The following is a 17,217-nucleotide window of genomic DNA, read 5'->3' on the forward strand; positions in this document are numbered from 1 at the left end:
AAAAGGTGTTTCTCCCGGAGGAGAAAGCCAGGGAGTTATCCGAGCTAGTCAGGAACCTCCTAAAACCAGGCCAAGTGTCAGTGCATCAATGCACAAGGGTCCTGGGAAAAATGGTGGCTTCTTATGAAGCGATTACATTCGGCAGATTCCACGCAAGAACTTTTCAGTGGGATCTGCTGGACAAATGGTCCGGATCGCATCTTCAGATGCATCAGCGGATAACCCTGTCTCCAAGGACAAGGGTGTCTCTCCTGTGGTGGTTGCAGAGTGCTCATCTTCTAGAGGGCCGCAGATTCGGCATTCAGGACTGGGTCCTGGTGACCACGGATGCCAGCCTGAGAGGCTGGGGAGCAGTCACACAGGGAAAAAATTTCCAGGGCTTGTGGTCAAGCATGGAAACGTCATTTCACATAAATATCCTGGAACTAAGGGCCATTTACAATGCCCTAAGTCAAGCAAGGCCTCTGCTTCAGGGTCAGCCGGTGTTGATCCAGTCGGACAACATCACGGCAGTCGCCCACGTAAACAGACAGGGCGGCACAAGAAGCAGGAGGGCAATGACGGAAGTTGCAAGGATTCTTCGCTGGGCGGAAAATCATGTGATAGCACTGTCAGCAGTGTTCATTCCGGGAGTGGACAACTGGGAAGCAGACTTCCTCAGCAGACACGACCTCCACCCGGGGGAGTGGGGACTTCACCCAGAAGTCTTCCACATAATTGTGAACCGTTGGGAAAAACCAAAGGTGGACATGATGGCGTCCCGCCTCAACAAAAAACTAGACCGATATTGCGCCAGGTCAAGGGACCCTCAGGCAATAGCTGTGGATGCTCTGGTAACACCGTGGGTGTACCAGTCAGTGTATGTGTTCCCTCCTCTGCCTCTCATACCCAAGGTACTGAGAATCATAAGAAGGAGAGGAGTAAGATCTATACTCGTGGCTCCGGATTGGCCAAGAAGGACTTGGTACCCGGAACTTCAAGAGATGCTCACGGAGGACCCGTGGCCTCTACCTCTAAGAAAGGACCTGCTCCAGCAGGGACCCTGTCTGTTCCAAGACTTACCGCGGCTGCGTTTGACGGCATGGCGGTTGAACGCCGGATCCTGAAGGAAAAAGGCATTCCGGATGAAGTCATCCCTACCCTGATCAAAGCCAGGAAGGATGTAACTGTGCAACATTATCACCGTATTTGGCGTAAATATGTTGCGTGGTGTGAGGCCAGGAAGGCCCCTACAGAGGAATTTCAACTGGGTCGTTTCCTGCATTTCCTGCAAACGGGACTGTCTATGGGCCTAAAATTAGGGTCCATTAAGGTTCAAATTTCGGCCCTGTCGATTTTCTTCCAGAAAGAACTAGCTTCAGTCCCTGAAGTTCAGACGTTTGTCAAGGGGGTACTGCATATACAGCCTCCTTTTGTGCCTCCAGTGGCACCTTGGGATCTCAATGTAGTTTTGGGGTTCCTAAAATCACATTGGTTTGAACCACTCACCACTGTGGACTTAAAATATCTCACATGGAAAGTGGTAATGCTGTTAGCCCTGGCTTCAGCCAGGCGTGTATCAGAATTGGCGGCTTTATCCTATAAAAGCCCTTACCTAATTTTTCATACGGACAGGGCAGAATTGAGGACTCGTCCTCAATTTCTCCCTAAGGTGGTTTCAGCGTTTCACTTAAACCAGCCTATTGTGGTACCTGCGGCTACTAGGGACTTGGAGGATTCCAAGTTGCTGGACGTAGTCAGGGCCCTGAAAATATGTTTCCAGGACGGCTGGAGTCAGAAAATCTGACTCGCTGTTTATCCTGTATGCACCCAACAAGCTGGGTGCTCCTGCTTCTAAGCAGACTATTGCTCGTTGGATTTGTAGTACAATTCAGCTTGCACATTCTGTGGCAGGCCTGCCACAGCCAAAATCTGTAAAAGCCCATTCCACAAGGAAAGTGGGCTCATCTTGGGCGGCTGCCCGAGGGGTCTCGGCTTTACAACTTTGCCGAGCAGCTACTTGGTCAGGGGCAAACACGTTTGCTAAATTCTACAAATTTGATACCCTGCCTGAGGAGGACCTGGAGTTCTCTCATTCGGTGCTGCAGAGTCATCCGCACTCTCCCGCCCGTTTGGGAGCTTTGGTATAATCCCCATGGTCCTTTCGGAGTTCCCAGCATCCACTAGGACGTCAGAGAAAATAAGAATTTACTTACCGATAATTCTATTTCTCATAGTCCGTAATGGATGCTGGGCGCCCATCCCAAGTGCGGATTGTCTGCAATACTTGTACATAGTTACAAAAATCGTGTTATTATTGTTGTGAGCCATCTTTTCAGAGGCTCCTCTGTTATCATGCTGTTAACTGGGTTCAGATCACAGGTTGTACGGTGTGATTGGTGTGGCTGGTATGAGTCTTACCCGGGATTCAAAATCCTTCCTTATTGTGTACGCTCGTCCGGGCACAGTATCCTAACTGAGGCTTGGAGGAGGGTCATAGGGGGAGGAGCCAGTGCACACCAGCTAGTCCTAAAGCTTTTACTTTTGTGCCCAGTCTCCTGCGGAGCCGCTATTCCCCATGGTCCTTTCGGAGTTCCCAGCATCCACTACGGACTATGAGAAATAGAATTATCGGTAAGTAAATTCTTATTTTATGTTAGTAAACTCAGACACTGGGGTATATGCAATTCACGGCGAATCGCGGCAATTTTTCGCCGTTTTTTAATTCGACTAAATTCGCCAGGTGAATTCCGGAAGGTGGCTTCCGGAATTCACCATATTCAATGAAAAACGGATTCGCCTGAATCGCGGGCGAAAATCGGCCGATTTGGCGGATTTTGCCGCGATTTGAAAAAACGGGAAAAACCCGAAAAAAAAATGGCGTGGGGTCCCCCCTCCAAAGCATAACCAGCCTCGGGCTCTTCGAGCTGGTCCTGGTTCTAAAAATGCAGGGGAAAAATTGGGCAGGGATCCCCCGTATTTTTAAAACCAGCACCGGGCTCTGCGCCTGGTGCTGGTGCCAAAAATACGGGGGACAAAAAGAGTAGGGGTCCCCCGTATTTTTAACACCAGCATCGGGCTCCACTAGCTGGACAGATAATGCCACAGCCGGGGGTCACTTTTATGCCGTGCCCTGCGGCCGTGGCATTAACTACCCAACTAGTCACCCCTGGCCGGGGTACCCTGGGGGAGTGGGGACCCCTACAATCAAGGGGTCCCCCCCCCCCCCAGCCACCCAAGGGCCAGGGGTGAAGCCCGAGGCTGTCCCCCCCCCATCCAATGGGCTGCGGATGGGGGGGCTGATAGCCTTTTGTGATAATAAAAAGATATTGTTTTTTCCATTAGTACTACAAGTCCCAGCAAGCCTCCCCCGCAAGCTGGTACTTGGAGAACCACAAGTACCAGCATGCGGGAGAAAAACGGGCCCGCTGGTACCTGTAGTACTACTGGAAAAAAAATACCCAAATAAAAACAGGACACACACACCGTGAAAGTAAAACTTTATTTCATACGCCGACAGGGCAGCAATGTATAATACCTTTTTATGGCTAAAAATACATCACATATAGCCCTTGAGGCTATATGGATGTATTTAACCCCTGCCAGATCTCACAAACTCCGGAGAAGAGCCCGCCGAAATAGGGGGCGGGGCTTATTCTCCTCAGCACACAGCGCCATTTTCCTGCTCAGCTCCGCTGTGAGGAAGGCTCCCAGGACTCTCCCCTGCACTGCACTACAGAAACAGGGTAAAACAGAGAGGGGGGGCACTTTTTTTTGCGATATTACTATATTTAAGCTGCTATAAGGATACAACACTTATATAGGGTTGTTCCCATATATATTATAGCGCTTGGGTGTGTGCTGGCAAACTCTCCCTCTGTCTCCCCAAAGGGCTAGTGGGGTCCTGTCTTCAATAGAGCATTCCCTGTGTGTCTGCTGTGTGTCGGTACGTGTGTGTCGACATGTATGAGGACGATGTTGGTGTGGAGGCAGAGCAATTGCCGGTAATGGTGATGTCACCCCCTAGGGAGTCGACACCGGAATGGATGGCTTTGTTTATGGAATTACGTGATAATGTCAGCACATTACAAAAATCAGTTGACGACATGAGACGGCCGTCAAACCAGTTAGTACCTGCCCAGGCGTCTCAGACACCGTCAGGGGCTGTAAAACGCCCTTTACCTCAGTCGGTCGATACAGACCCAGACACGGACACTGAATCTAGTGTCGACGGTGAAGAAACAAACGTATTTTCCAGTAGGGCCACACGTTATATGATCACGGCAATGAAGGAGGCTTTGCATATCTCTGATACTACAAGTACCACAAAAAAGGGTATTATGTGGTGGGTGAAAAAACTACCTGTAGTTTTTCCTGAATCAGAGGAATTGAATGATGTATGTGATGAAGCGTGGGTTAACCCAGATAGAAAAGGGCTAATTTCAAAAAAGTTATTGGCATTATACCCTTTCCCGCCAGAGGTTAGGGCGCGCTGGGAAACACCCCCTAAGGTGGATAAGGCGCTCACACGCTTATCAAAACAAGTGGCGTTACCGTCTCCTGATACGGCCGCCCTCAAGGATCCAGCTGATAGGAGGCTGGAAACTACCCTAAAAAGTATATACACACATACTGGTGTTATACTGCGACCAGCCATCGCCTCAGCCTGGATGTGCAGTGCTGGGGTGGTCTGGTCGGATTCCCTGACTGAAAATATTGATACCCTGGATAGGGACAGTATTTTACAGACTTTAGAGCAATTAAAGGATGCTTTTCTTTATATGCGAGATGCTCAGAGGGATATTTGCACTCTGGCATCGAGAGTAAGTGCGATGTCCATATCTGCCAGAAGAAGTTTATGGACACGACAGTGGTCAGGTGATGCGGATTCCAAACGGCATATGGAAGTATTGCTGTATAAAGGGGAGGAATTATTTGGCGTCGGTCTATCGGATCTGGTGGCCACGGCAACGGCCGGGAAATCCACCTTTTTACCTCAGACCCCCTCCCAACAGAAAAAGACACCGTCTTTTCAGCCGCAGTCCTTTCGGTCCTATAAGAACAAGCGGGCAAAAGGACAGTCATATCTGCCCCGAGGCAGAGGAAAGGGTAAGAGAGGGCAGCAAGCAGCTCCTTCCCAGGAACAGAAGCCCTCCGCGGGTTCTGCAAAGCCCTCAGCATGACGCTGGGGCTTTACAAGCGGACTCAGGAACGGTGGGGGGTCGATTCAAGAATTTCAGCGCGCAGTGGGCTTGCTCACAGGTGGACCCCTGGATCCTGCAGGTAGTATCTCAGGGTTACAGGTTGGAATTCGAGAAGTCTCCCCCTCGCCGGTTCCTAAAGTCTGCTTTGCCAACGTCTCCCTCAGACAGGGCGACGGTATTGGAAGCCATTCACAAGCTGTTTTCTCAGCAGGTGATAGTCAAGGTACCCCTCCTACAACAGGGAAAGGGGTATTACTCCACGCTATTTGTGGTACCGAAGCCTGACGGCTCGGTAAGACCTATTCTAAATCTGAAATCTTTGAACCTGTACATACAAAAATTCAGTTTCAAGATGGAATCACTCAGAGCAGTGATAGCGAATCTGGAAGAAGGGGACTTTATGGTGTCCCTGGACATAAAAGATGCTTACCTGCATGTCCCAATTTGCCCTTCACATCAAGGGTACCTCAGGTTCGTGGTGCAAAACTGTCATTATCAGTTTCAGACGCTGCCGTTTGGATTGTCCACGGCACCTCGGGTCTTTACCAAGGTAATGGCCGAAATGATGATTCTTCTGCGAAGAAGAGGCGTATTAATTATCCCTTACTTGGACGATCTCCTGATAAGGGCAAGGTCCAGAGAACAGCTGGAGGACGGAGTAGCACTAACCCAAGTAGTGCTGCAACAACACGGGTGGATTCTGAATTTTCCAAAATCTCAGTTGACCCCGACAACACGTCTGCTGTTCCTGGGAATGATTCTGGACACGGTTCAGAAAAAGGTGTTTCTTCCGGAGGAGAAAGCCAAGGAGTTATCCGAACTTGTCAGGAACCTCCTAAAACCAGGAAAAGTGTCTGTGCATCAATGCACAAGAGTCCTGGGAAAGATGGTGGCTTCTTACGAAGCAATCCCATTCGGCAGATTCCACGCACGGACTTTTCAGCGGGATCTGCTGGACAAATGGTCCGGATCGCATCTGCAGATGCATCAGCGGATAACCTTATCGCCACGGACAAGGGTGTCTCTTCTGTGGTGGTTGCAGAGTGCTCATCTGTTAGAAGGCCGCAGATTCGGCATACAGGACTGGGTCCTGGTGACCACGGATGCCAGTCTGAGAGGCTGGGGAGCGGTCACACAGGGAAGAAACTTCCAGGGAGTATGGTCAAGCCTGGAGATGTCTCTTCACATAAATATACTGGAGCTAAGAGCGATTTACAATGCTCTAAGCCTGGCAAAACCCCTGCTTCAGGGTCAGCCGGTGTTGATCCAGTCGGACAACATCACGGCAGTCGCCCACGTAAACAGACAGGGCGGCACAAGAAGCAGGAGAGCAATGGCAGAAGCTGCAAGGATTCTTCGCTGGGCAGAAGATCATGTGATAGCACTGTCAGCAGTGTTCATTCCGGGAGTGGACAACTGGGAAGCAGACTTCCTCAGCAGACACGATCTACACCCGGGAGAGTGGGGACTTCATCCAGAAGTCTTCCACATGATTGTGAACCGTTGGGAAAAACCAAAGGTGGATATGATGGCGTCTCGCCTCAACAAAAAACTGGACAGGTATTGCGCCAGGTCAAGAGACCCTCAGGCAATAGCTGTGGACGCTCTGGTAACACCGTGGGTGTTCCAGTCAGTGTATGTGTTTCCTCCTCTGCCTCTCATACCCAAAGTACTGAGAATTATACGGCAAAGGGGAGTAAGAACGATACTCGTGGCTCCGGATTGGCCAAGAAGAACTTGGTACCCCGGAACTTCAGGAGATGCTCACGGAAAATCCGTGGCCTCTACCTCTAAGACGGGACCTGATTCAGCAGGGACCGTGTCTATTCCAAGACTTACCGCGGCTGCGTTTGACGGCGTGGCGGTTGAACGCCGAATTCTAAGGGAAAAAGGCATTCCAGAAGAGGTCATTCCTACACTGGTTAAAGCCAGGAAGGAGGTGACTGCACAACATTATCACCGCATTTGGAGAAAATATGTTGCGTGGTGTGAGGCCAGGAAGGCCCCCACGGAGGAATTTCAATTGGGTCGATTCCTACATTTCCTGCAAACAGGATTGTCTATGGGCCTCAAGTTGGGGTCCATTAAGGTTCAAATTTCGGCCCTGTCTATTTTCTTCCAGAAAGAATTGGCTTCAGTTCCTGAAGTCCAGACTTTTGTAAAAGGAGTACTACATATACAGCCCCCGGTTGTGCCCCCAGTGGCTCCGTGGGACCTTAATGTAGTTTTGGATTTTCTCAAATCCCATTGGTTTGAGCCACTCAAATCGGCGGATTTGAAATATCTTACATGGAAAGTAACCATGCTACTGGCCCTGGCTTCAGCCAGGAGAGTGTCAGAATTGGCGGCTTTATCGTATAAAAGCCCATATCTGATTTTCCATTCGGACAGGGCAGAACTGCGGACGCGTCCTCATTTTCTGCCTAAGGTGGTGTCAGCGTTTCACCTGAACCAGCCTATTGTGGTGCCTGCGGCTACTAGCGATTTGGAGGATTCCAAGTTGCTGGACGTTGTCAGGGCATTGAAAATATATATTTCAAAGACGGCTGGAGTCAGAAAATCTGACTCGCTGTTTATACTGTATGCACCCAACAAGCTGGGTGCTCCTGCTTCTAAGCAGACGATTGCTCGTTGGATTTGTAGCACAATTCAACTTGCACATTCTGTGGCAGGCCTGCCATAGCCTAAATCTGTCAAGGCCCATTCCACAAGGAAGGTGGGCTCATCCTGGGCGGCTGCCCGAGGGGTCTCGGCATTACAACTCTGCCGAGCAGCTACGTGGTCGGGGGAGAACACGTTTGTAAAATTCTACAAATTTGATACCCTGGCTAAAGAGGACCTGGAGTTCTCTCATTCGGTGCTGCAGAGTCATCCGCACTCTCCCGCCCGTTTGGGAGCTTTGGTATAATCCCCATGGTCCTGACGGAGTCCCCAGCATCCACTAGGACGTTAGAGAAAATAAGATTTTACTTACCGATAAATCTATTTCTCGTAGTCCGTAGTGGATGCTGGGCGCCCATCCCAAGTGCGGATTGTCTGCAATACTTGTACATAGTTATTGTTACAAAAAAATCTGGTTGTTCTTGTTGTGAGCCGTCTGTTCAGAGGCTCCTACGTTGTCATACTGTTAACTGGGTTCAGATCACAAGTTGTACGGTGTGATTGGTGTGGCTGGTATGAGTCTTACCCGGGATTCAAAATCCTTCCTTATTGTGTACGCTCGTCCGGGCACAGTATCCTAACTGAGGCTTGGAGGAGGGTCATAGGGGGAGGAGCCAGTGCACACCACCTGATCCTAAAGCTTTATTTTTGTGCCCTGTCTCCTGCGGAGCCGCTAATCCCCATGGTCCTGACGGAGTCCCCAGCATCCACTACGGACTACGAGAAATAGATTTATCGGTAAGTAAAATCTTATTATATATATATATATATATATATATATATATATATATATATATATATATATATATATAGCGCTAACAGGTCTGGCCAGTCTTGTTACTCGCTTCAGTACCGGGATTGACGCTGGGTGTGAGCTGGCAGAACTCTCTCTGTCTCTCTCTTGCAGGCTTTATTGTGGGTCTGTCTCCTATAGCCCCAGTGTGGTTGTGGGTGTTGGTACGTGTGGCGACATGTCTGAGGCTGAATGCTCTTCCCAGGAGTGGGGACAGAAAATACTGTGAGAGTGGCCGTGTCGTCACCGCCGACGGATGATTGGGTGAATATGTTGAGTGTTTTAAATAGTGATGAGCGGATTCGGTTTAACTCGGTTTTACTCAGTTCTCAAAACGGCATCTTATTGGCTCACGGATGTCACGTGTTTTGGATAGCCAATAAGATGCCGTTTTGAGAACCGAGTAAAACCGAATCCGCTCATCACTAGTTTTAAACGCAAATGTGACTAGGTTGCCTAAGAGATTTGATAAATCTGAGTCTAAGAACCAGACGTGGAAGAAATCCATGGTAGATGTTTTGTCACAGGCCCAGACCCTTTCGGGGTCACAGAAACGTGCATTTACCCAGATAACAGATACCGACACGGACTCTGATTCCAGTGTTGACTATAGTGATGCCAGATTACATCCAAAATTGGCTAAGAGTATTCAGTACATGACTGTGGCGATAAAAGTATTATTACATATCACTGAGGACCCTGCTGTTCTTGATACTAGGGTCTGTATGTTTAAAGGAAAGAAACCTGAGGTAACGTTTCCTCCCTCTCATGAACTGAACGCACTTTTTGAAAAGGCTTGGGAAAATCCTGAGAAAAAGATACATGTTCCCAAAAGAATTCCAGTGGCATATCCGTTCCCCTCTGGGGACAGGGAAAGGTGGGAGTCAATCCCCACGGTAGACAAAGCTTTATCGCGTCTATCCAAAAAGGTGGTAGTCCTAAAGGACCCTGCGGATCGTAAGCAGGAAAATACACTAAAATCCATTTATGTCGTTACTCAGGCCTGCCGTTGCTTCGGCATGGGTGAGTAGCGCTATTGAAAAGTGGGCAGATAACTTGTCATCTGAGGTAGATACCCTAGACAGGGATAGTGTGCTTTTGACTCTGGGTCATATCAGGGACGCTGCATCATATTTAAAAGAAGCTGTGAGGGATATTGGCCATTTGGAATTAAGGGCCAATGCCATGGCAGTTTCAGCAAGGAGAGCGTTGTGGATTCATCAATGGAATGCTGACGCTAACTCTAAGAAGGCGATGGAGTCTCTACCGTTTAACGGTAGGGTCTTGTTTGGTGACGGCCTCACTGACCTGGTGTCTACAGCTACCGCGGGTAAGTCTTCATTTTTACCTTATGTTCCTGCACAGCAGAAGAAATCGCCTCACTATCAGATGCAGTCCTTTCGGCCCAATAAATTCAAAAAAGGACGTGGGTCCTCCTTCCTTGCTGCGAGGGGGAGAGGACGGGGAAAAAGGTCACAGGCTGTGGCAAGTTCCCAAGAGCAGAAGTCCTCTCCGGCTTCTACCAAATCCACCGCATGACGCTGGGGCTCCTCTGCGGGAGTCCGCACCGGTGGGGGCACGTCTCCAACTCTTCAGTCAGGTCTGGGTGCACTCGGACCTGGATCCTTGGATAGTAGACATAGTAACCAGAGGGTACAAGTTAGAGTTTCAAGACGTGCCCCCTCACCGATTTTTCAAATCGGCCTTGCCAGCTTCTCTTCTAGAAAGGGAGATAGTAAGCGCTGCGATACTAAAGTTGTTGTGTCAAAATCAAGTAATTGTCACGGTGCCCCCGTCACAACAGGGAGAAGGCTTTTATTCGATCCTGTTCGTGGTCCCGAAGCCGGATGGCTCAGTCAGACCGATTCTGAACCTAAAATCCCTCAATTTCTTTCTAAAAAAATTCAAATTCAAGATGGAATCTCTCCGAGCAGTGATCTCCAGTCTGGAAAAGGGGGATTTATGGTGTCGGTCGACAAAAAAGATGCCTACTTACATGTCCCCATATATCCTCCACATCAGGCTTACCTGAGATTTGCTGTGCAGGATTGTCATTACCAATTTCAGACGTTGCCGTTTGGTCTCTCCACGGCTCCTAGGATTTTCACCAAAGTAATGGTGGAAATGATGGTCCTCCTGCGCAAGCAGGGAATCACAATTATTTCGTACTTGGACGATCTCCTCATAAAGGCGAGGTCCAAGGACCAATTGTTGAAGAATGTTGCCCTTTCACTGACTATTCTGCAACAACACGGTTGGTTCCTAAATTTGCCAAAATCACAGTTGGATCCGACGACACGGCTGTCGTTCCTGGGTATGATTCTGGATACAGAATTGCAGAGAGTTTTTCTTCTAGTGGAAAAAGCTCTGGAAATACAGAACATGGTAAAACAGATTCTGAAACCGGCAAAAGTGTCAGTTCTTCAATGCACTCGGTTGCTGGGGAAGATGGTGGCGGCCTACGAGGCCATTCCGTATGGCAGGTTCCATGCCAGGGTATTTCAGTGAAACCTGTTGGACCAGTGGTCCGGGTCTCACCTGGACATGCACCGGAAAATAATTCTATCTCCCAGGACCAGAATCTCCCTTCTGTGGGGGCTGCACAGTTCTCACCTTCTGGAAGGACGCAGGTTCGGGATTCAGGATTGGATCCTGGTGACCACAGATGCAAGCCTTTGAGGCTGGGGAGCAGTCACACAGGGGAGAAACTTTCAGGGAAAGTGGTCGAGGCAGGAAGCTTGTCTACACACAAACATTCTGGAATTAAGAGCCATTTACAACGGCATACTGCAAGCAGAACATCTTCGAGGTCTGCCTGTCTTGATTCAGTCAGACAACGTGACAACAGTGGCGTACATAAACCGCCAAGGCGGAACAAGGAGCAGAGCGGCGATGGCCGAGACCACGAAGATTCTTCGCTTGGCGGAAAGACATGCCAGCGCTCTGTCAGCAGTCTTCATTCCAGGAGTGGACAACTGGGAAGCAGACTTCCTCAGCAGACACAATCTCCATCTAGGAGAGTGGGGACTTCATCAAGAGGTCTTTGCAGAAGTGACAAGTCGTTGGGGAGTTCCTCAAGTGGACATGATGGCGTCCCTCCTCAACAAGAAACTTCAGAGATATTGTTCCAAGTCAAGGGACCCTCAAGCGATAGGGGTGGACGCCCTAGTGACACCGTGGGATTTTCCGTCGGTATAGGTGTTCCCTCCACTTCCACTCATTCCAAAGGTGATAAAAGTTATAAGAAGAACAAGGGTTCAGGCGATCCTCATTGTTCCGGATTGGCCAAAAAGGGTTTGGTATCCAGATCTTCAGGAGTTGCTCATAGAAGATCCCTGGCCTCTTCCTCTCTTCGAGAGGACCTGTTACAACAGGGGCCGTGCGTGTATCAGGACTTACCGCGGCTTCGTTTGACAGTGTGGCGGTTGAGCGCCAAATCCTAGCCCGAAAGGTTATTTGGAGAAAATATGTGTCTTGGTGTGAATCCAAGAAGGCTCCTACGGAAGAATTTCACCTGGGGCGTTTGCTCCATTTCATACAAGCAGGTGTGGATGCGGGCCTAAAGTTAGGCTCTATTAAAGTACAGATTTCGGCCTTGTTGATCTTTTTCAGAAAGAATTGGCTTCTCTTCCAGAAGTTCAGACCTTCGTAAAAGGCGTCATCCAACCTCCATTTGTGCCTCCTGTGGCACCGTGGGATCTTAATGGGGTGCTGCAATTTTTGCAATCACATTGGTTTGAACCTTTCATAAAGGTTGAGTTAAAATTCCTTACTTGGAAAGTGGTCATGTTGTTGGCCTTGGCGTCTGCAAGGCGAGTGTCTGAATTGGCGGCTTTGTCTCACAAAAGCCCCTATTTGATTTTCCATGCGGATAGGGCAGAGTTGAGAACTCGTCAACAATTTCTGCCAAAAGTGGTTTCATCTGTTCACGTAAACCAGCCTATTGTGGTGCCAGTGGCTACTGAGGCCTTGGCGGAGTCAAAGAGTCTCGATGTGGTCACAGCTTTGAAAATCAATGTCGTCAGAACGGCTCAGATTAGGAAAACTGAGGCTGTTTGTCCTGTGGGCTCCCAACAAGTTTGAGGCTCCTGCTTCCAAGCAGACTATTGCACGCTGGATCTGTAATACGATTCAGCAGGCTCATTCTATGGCAGGATTGCCGTTGCCGAAATTGGTGAAAGCCCATTCTACCAGAAAGGTGGGCTCATCCTGGGCGGCTGCCCGAGGGGTCTCGGCATTACAGCTTTGCCGAGCTGCTACTTGGTCGCGATCAAACACCTTTGCGAAGTTTTACAAGTTTGATACCCTGGCTGAGGAGAACCCCTTGTTTGGTTAATCGGTGCTGCAGAGTCATCCGCACACTCCCGCCCATTCTAGAGCTTTGGTATAAACCCCATGGTTCTTGAAGCATCCCCAGCATCCTCTAGGATGTATGAGAAAATAGGTTTTTAATACCTACCGGTAAATCCTTTTCTCTTAGTCCGTAGAGGATGCTGGGCGCCTGTCCCAGTGCGGGCTGTATCTGCAGTTTGGTTATAGTTACACTCATTTTGCATTGAGTTCAGTCAAATCTATGACTGCTGTTGGTCATGCCGTTGCATGTGTTGTTGAATGCCATGTTGTACGGCGTGTTGGTGGTTTGAGCTGGTATGTATCTTACCTTAGTTTAAAATAATTAAATAAATCCTTTTTTTCGACATGTCCGTCTCCCTGGGCACAGTTCCTATAACTGGAGTCTGGAGGAGGGGCATAGAGGGAGGAGCCAGTTCACACCCATTCAAAGTATTATAGTGTGCCCATGTCTCCTGCGGATCCCGTCTATACCCCATGGTTCTTGAAGCATCCCCAGCATCCTATACGGACTAAGAGAAAAGGATTTACCGGTAGGTATTAAAATCCTATTTTTTGCCACCATAAATATATGTGCATGGGTATGGAGGTTACTTGATACTTTTTAGTTTGGCATTACTATCTCATTAATTGAGTGAAATTGGTCAATGGTTAATATCTTATGAATTATCCGTGCTCGCTTTAGGTTTCCACCTGCTACATACTCTCTCTTGCTTTGTTCTTTGAAGGATGGCCCACCTCCAGGAATGGGCCGTGTTATTGGAGAACTAGGAGAGGATGGCTGGATTAGAGTACAGTGGGATACAGGCAGCACAAATTCCTACAGAATGGGGAAAGAAGGAAAATACGATCTGAAACTGACAGAACCCCCACCTGCTGCTCAGCCCATGGCAGATGACTCTGACACAGAGGATGATTCTGGTCAGTTTTTATATGTCGTCCCCCCACATACCTTTTTATCTTGTTGTATGGGTGTGTTTTTTGTTTTATTTAATTTATTTAATTTGTTATATCTATTGATTGATGTGAATGTACTCTGCATGAATTTGTACCAGCAATTCTGCATAATTATCTAATGTACACTATCAGAGTCTCCTACAATTTGCCATTTTTAGAGGGAGAGCAAGTGGACAGGAATTTACACCCTACCTCTCTGATGTTGATGAGCACTGTGAATCTCCTCCAGAACCTCTGTCTCTCTGCTGGCGTCAATGCTGAGGTTATGCAGAGTGAAGCCACCAGAACGCTGTGTGGTCTGCTGCACATGTTAGTGGAAAGCGGCACCATGGACAAAACAAGTGAGTTGAACTTTTTGCATTTTGATTCTGACAGACTTAGTTGTAGAAGAAATGAATAACCATACCCACACATGTTTTGTTACTTAGAAATTTATCTTCCTACCTTTAAGGTCATTATTCTTACAATTGATATTATTTAAATAAAAAATGTATATTTTTTACACATACCTTTCTAGTGTCTTCAACAAGTAAAGCCGTTTTTAAGGAGCAACACAGGAGCTGGTGCACATTAGGATTTATTCGCAGTGTTGCCGTTATGCCACAGATGTGCAGTACGCTAAGTATGCCTCAGTGGATATCCCTGCTAATGAAAATTGTAGAGGGACCAGAATCCTTCACTGCTGCTTCCTTACAGCGTCAGGTATTCTTTGTTATTACTAATTTCGCTGAACGCTTAAAACGTGACCTTTTTCAAATGCATGTGTCTGATCATTTGTTTGAATCAGCAATATGCTTGAATTGATGAAAATAACCAGTCCTGATTTTAAGGATACCCATGCTTCAACACAGGTTTCTTAGTACCTCAGATATTTTGATTTAACTATCCTATGCTCAATCTTGGATATCTTTAAAACCTGGACTGTTAGGGGGCTTTAAGGGCAGAGTTTGGGAATCATTGCTCTTGCTAGATACAGTTTTAGAGTCTAAGGTCAAATTGCGACCCTAACTTGAGATGGGTCCCTTAGGCAAGAAGTTTGTGTTAGAATTGCTATGGTGGTACTGCTCTTAAATATCCAGGTAAGGCTCCATATCAGTGAAATAACTATATTGATTATAGAGGGTACATGTGAGATTGGATTTTTGAAGACCATCTTAAAAGGATGTACAATAGATTGGGATGGGGTGGTGTGGAAACTAGATGACACGTGTAGTTGTTTAACCTTTAAAAGCATAATAGGTATAGCTTCTGTAGCAAACAGTTGAACTAGAGCATCAATGACAGATAAGAGTTTAAGTAGGTTTTATTGATGGTTTCTCTGACGTCCTAGTGGATGCTGGGAACTCCGAAAGGACCATGGGGAATAGCGGCTCCGCAGGAGACTGGGCACAAAAGTAAAAGCTTTAGGACTAGCTGGTGTGCACTGGCTCCTCCCCCTATGACCCTCCTCCAAGCCTCAGTTAGATTTTTGTGCCCGAACGAGAAGGGTGCAATCTAGGTGGCTCTCCTGAGCTGCTTAGAGTAAAAGTTTAAATTAGGTTTTTTATTTTCAGTGAGTCCTGCTGGCAACAGGCTCACTGCATCGAGGGACTAAGGGGAGAAGAAGCGAACTCACCTGCGTGCAGAGTGGATTGGGCTTCTTAGGCTACTGGACATTAGCTCCAGAGGGACGATCACAGGCCCAGCCATGGATGGGTCCCAGAGCCGCGCCGCCGTCCCCCTTACAGAGCCAGAAGAGCAGAAGAGGTCCGGAAAATCGGCGTCAGAAGACGTCAGTCTTCAACAAGGTAGCGCACAGCACTGCAGCTGTGCGCCATTGCTCTCAGCACACTTCACACTCCGGTCACTGAGGGTGCAGGGCGCTGGGGGGGGGCGCCCTGAGACGCAATAAAAACACCTTGGATGGCAAAAAATGCATCACATATAGCTCCTGGGCTATATGGATGCATTTAACCCCTGCCAGAATACATAGAAAAACGGGAGATAGGCTCCGCCCCCTTATCGGCGGCCTTATCTCCTCAGCACACTGGCGCCATTTTCCCTCACAGCTCCGTTGGAGGGAAGCTCCCTGGCTCTCCCCTGCAGTCACTACACTACAGAAATGGTTAAAAAAGAGAGGGGGGCACTAATTACGCGCAGTATAAACAATACAGCAGCTATAAGGGGAAAAACACTTATATAAGGTTATCCCTGTATATATATATATATATATATAGCGCTCTGGTGTGTGCTGGCAAACTCTCCCTCTGTCTCCCCAAAGGGCTAGTGGGGTCCTGTCCTCTATCAGAGCATTCCCTGTGTGTGTGCTGTGTGTCGGTACGTTTGTGTCGACATGTATGAGGAGAAAAATGATGTGGAGACGGAGCGGATTGCCTGTAATAGTGATGTCACCCCCTAGGGGGTCGACACCTGAGTGGATGAACTGTTGGAAGGAATTACGTGACAGTGTCAGCTCTGTATAAAAGACAGTGGTTGACATGAGACAGCCGGCTACTCAGCTTGTGCCTGTCCAGACGTCTCATAGGCCGTCAGGGGCTCTAAAGCACCCGTTACCTCAGATGGCAGATATAGACGCCGACACGGATACTGACTCCAGTGTCGACGGTGAAGATACAAATGTGACTTCCAGTAGGGCCACACGTTACATGATGGAGGCAATGAAAAAATGTTTTACACATTTCTGATAATACGAGTACCACCAAAAAGGGGTATTATGTTCGGTGAGGAAAAACTACCTGTAGTTTTCCTGAATCTGAGAAATTAAATGAGGTTTGTGATGATGAGTGGGTTTCCCCCGATAACAACTGGTAATTTCTAAAATGTTATTGGCATTATATCCTTTCCCGCCAGAGGTTAGGGTGCGTTGGGAAACACCCCCTAGGGTGGATAAAGCGCTCACACGATTGTAAGGGCTCTACCCTCTCCTGAGATGGCCGCCCTTAAGGATCCTGCTGATAGAAAGCAGGAGGGTATCCTAAAATGTATTTACACACATACTGGTGTTATACTGCGACCAGCAATCGCCTCAGCCTGGATGTGCAGTGCTGGGTTGGCGTGGTCGGATTCCCTGACTGAAAATATTGATACCCTAGATAGGGACAGTATATTTTTGCCTATAGAGCAGTTAAAAGATGCATTTCTATATATGCGTGATGCACAGCGGAATATTTGCCGACTGGCATCAAGTCTAAGTGCGTTGTCCATTTCTACCAGTAGAGGGTTATGGACACGACAGTGGTCAGGTGATGCGTATTTCAAACGGCATTTGGAAGT

General features: G+C 48.2%; 1 protein-coding gene across 10 annotated transcripts in view; it reads left to right on the plus strand.

The window, feature by feature from the left end:
- Positions 1 to 17,217, plus strand: part of HERC2 (HECT and RLD domain containing E3 ubiquitin protein ligase 2) — a 618,496-nt gene that overhangs the window by 341,790 nt on the left and 259,489 nt on the right. For all 10 annotated transcript variants that reach the window (XM_063953293.1, XM_063953292.1, XM_063953291.1 and 7 more), the window contains 3 exons: positions 13,716 to 13,908; positions 14,103 to 14,285; positions 14,462 to 14,646. In XM_063953293.1, the coding sequence (XP_063809363.1) occupies positions 13,716 to 13,908; positions 14,103 to 14,285; positions 14,462 to 14,646 (561 nt within the window). The remainder of the gene's footprint in view (positions 1 to 13,715; positions 13,909 to 14,102; positions 14,286 to 14,461; positions 14,647 to 17,217) is intronic.

The sequence above is a fragment of the Pseudophryne corroboree genome, chromosome 2, assembly GCF_028390025.1.
Source record: "Pseudophryne corroboree isolate aPseCor3 chromosome 2, aPseCor3.hap2, whole genome shotgun sequence".
Lineage (NCBI taxonomy): Eukaryota > Metazoa > Chordata > Amphibia > Anura > Myobatrachidae > Pseudophryne > Pseudophryne corroboree.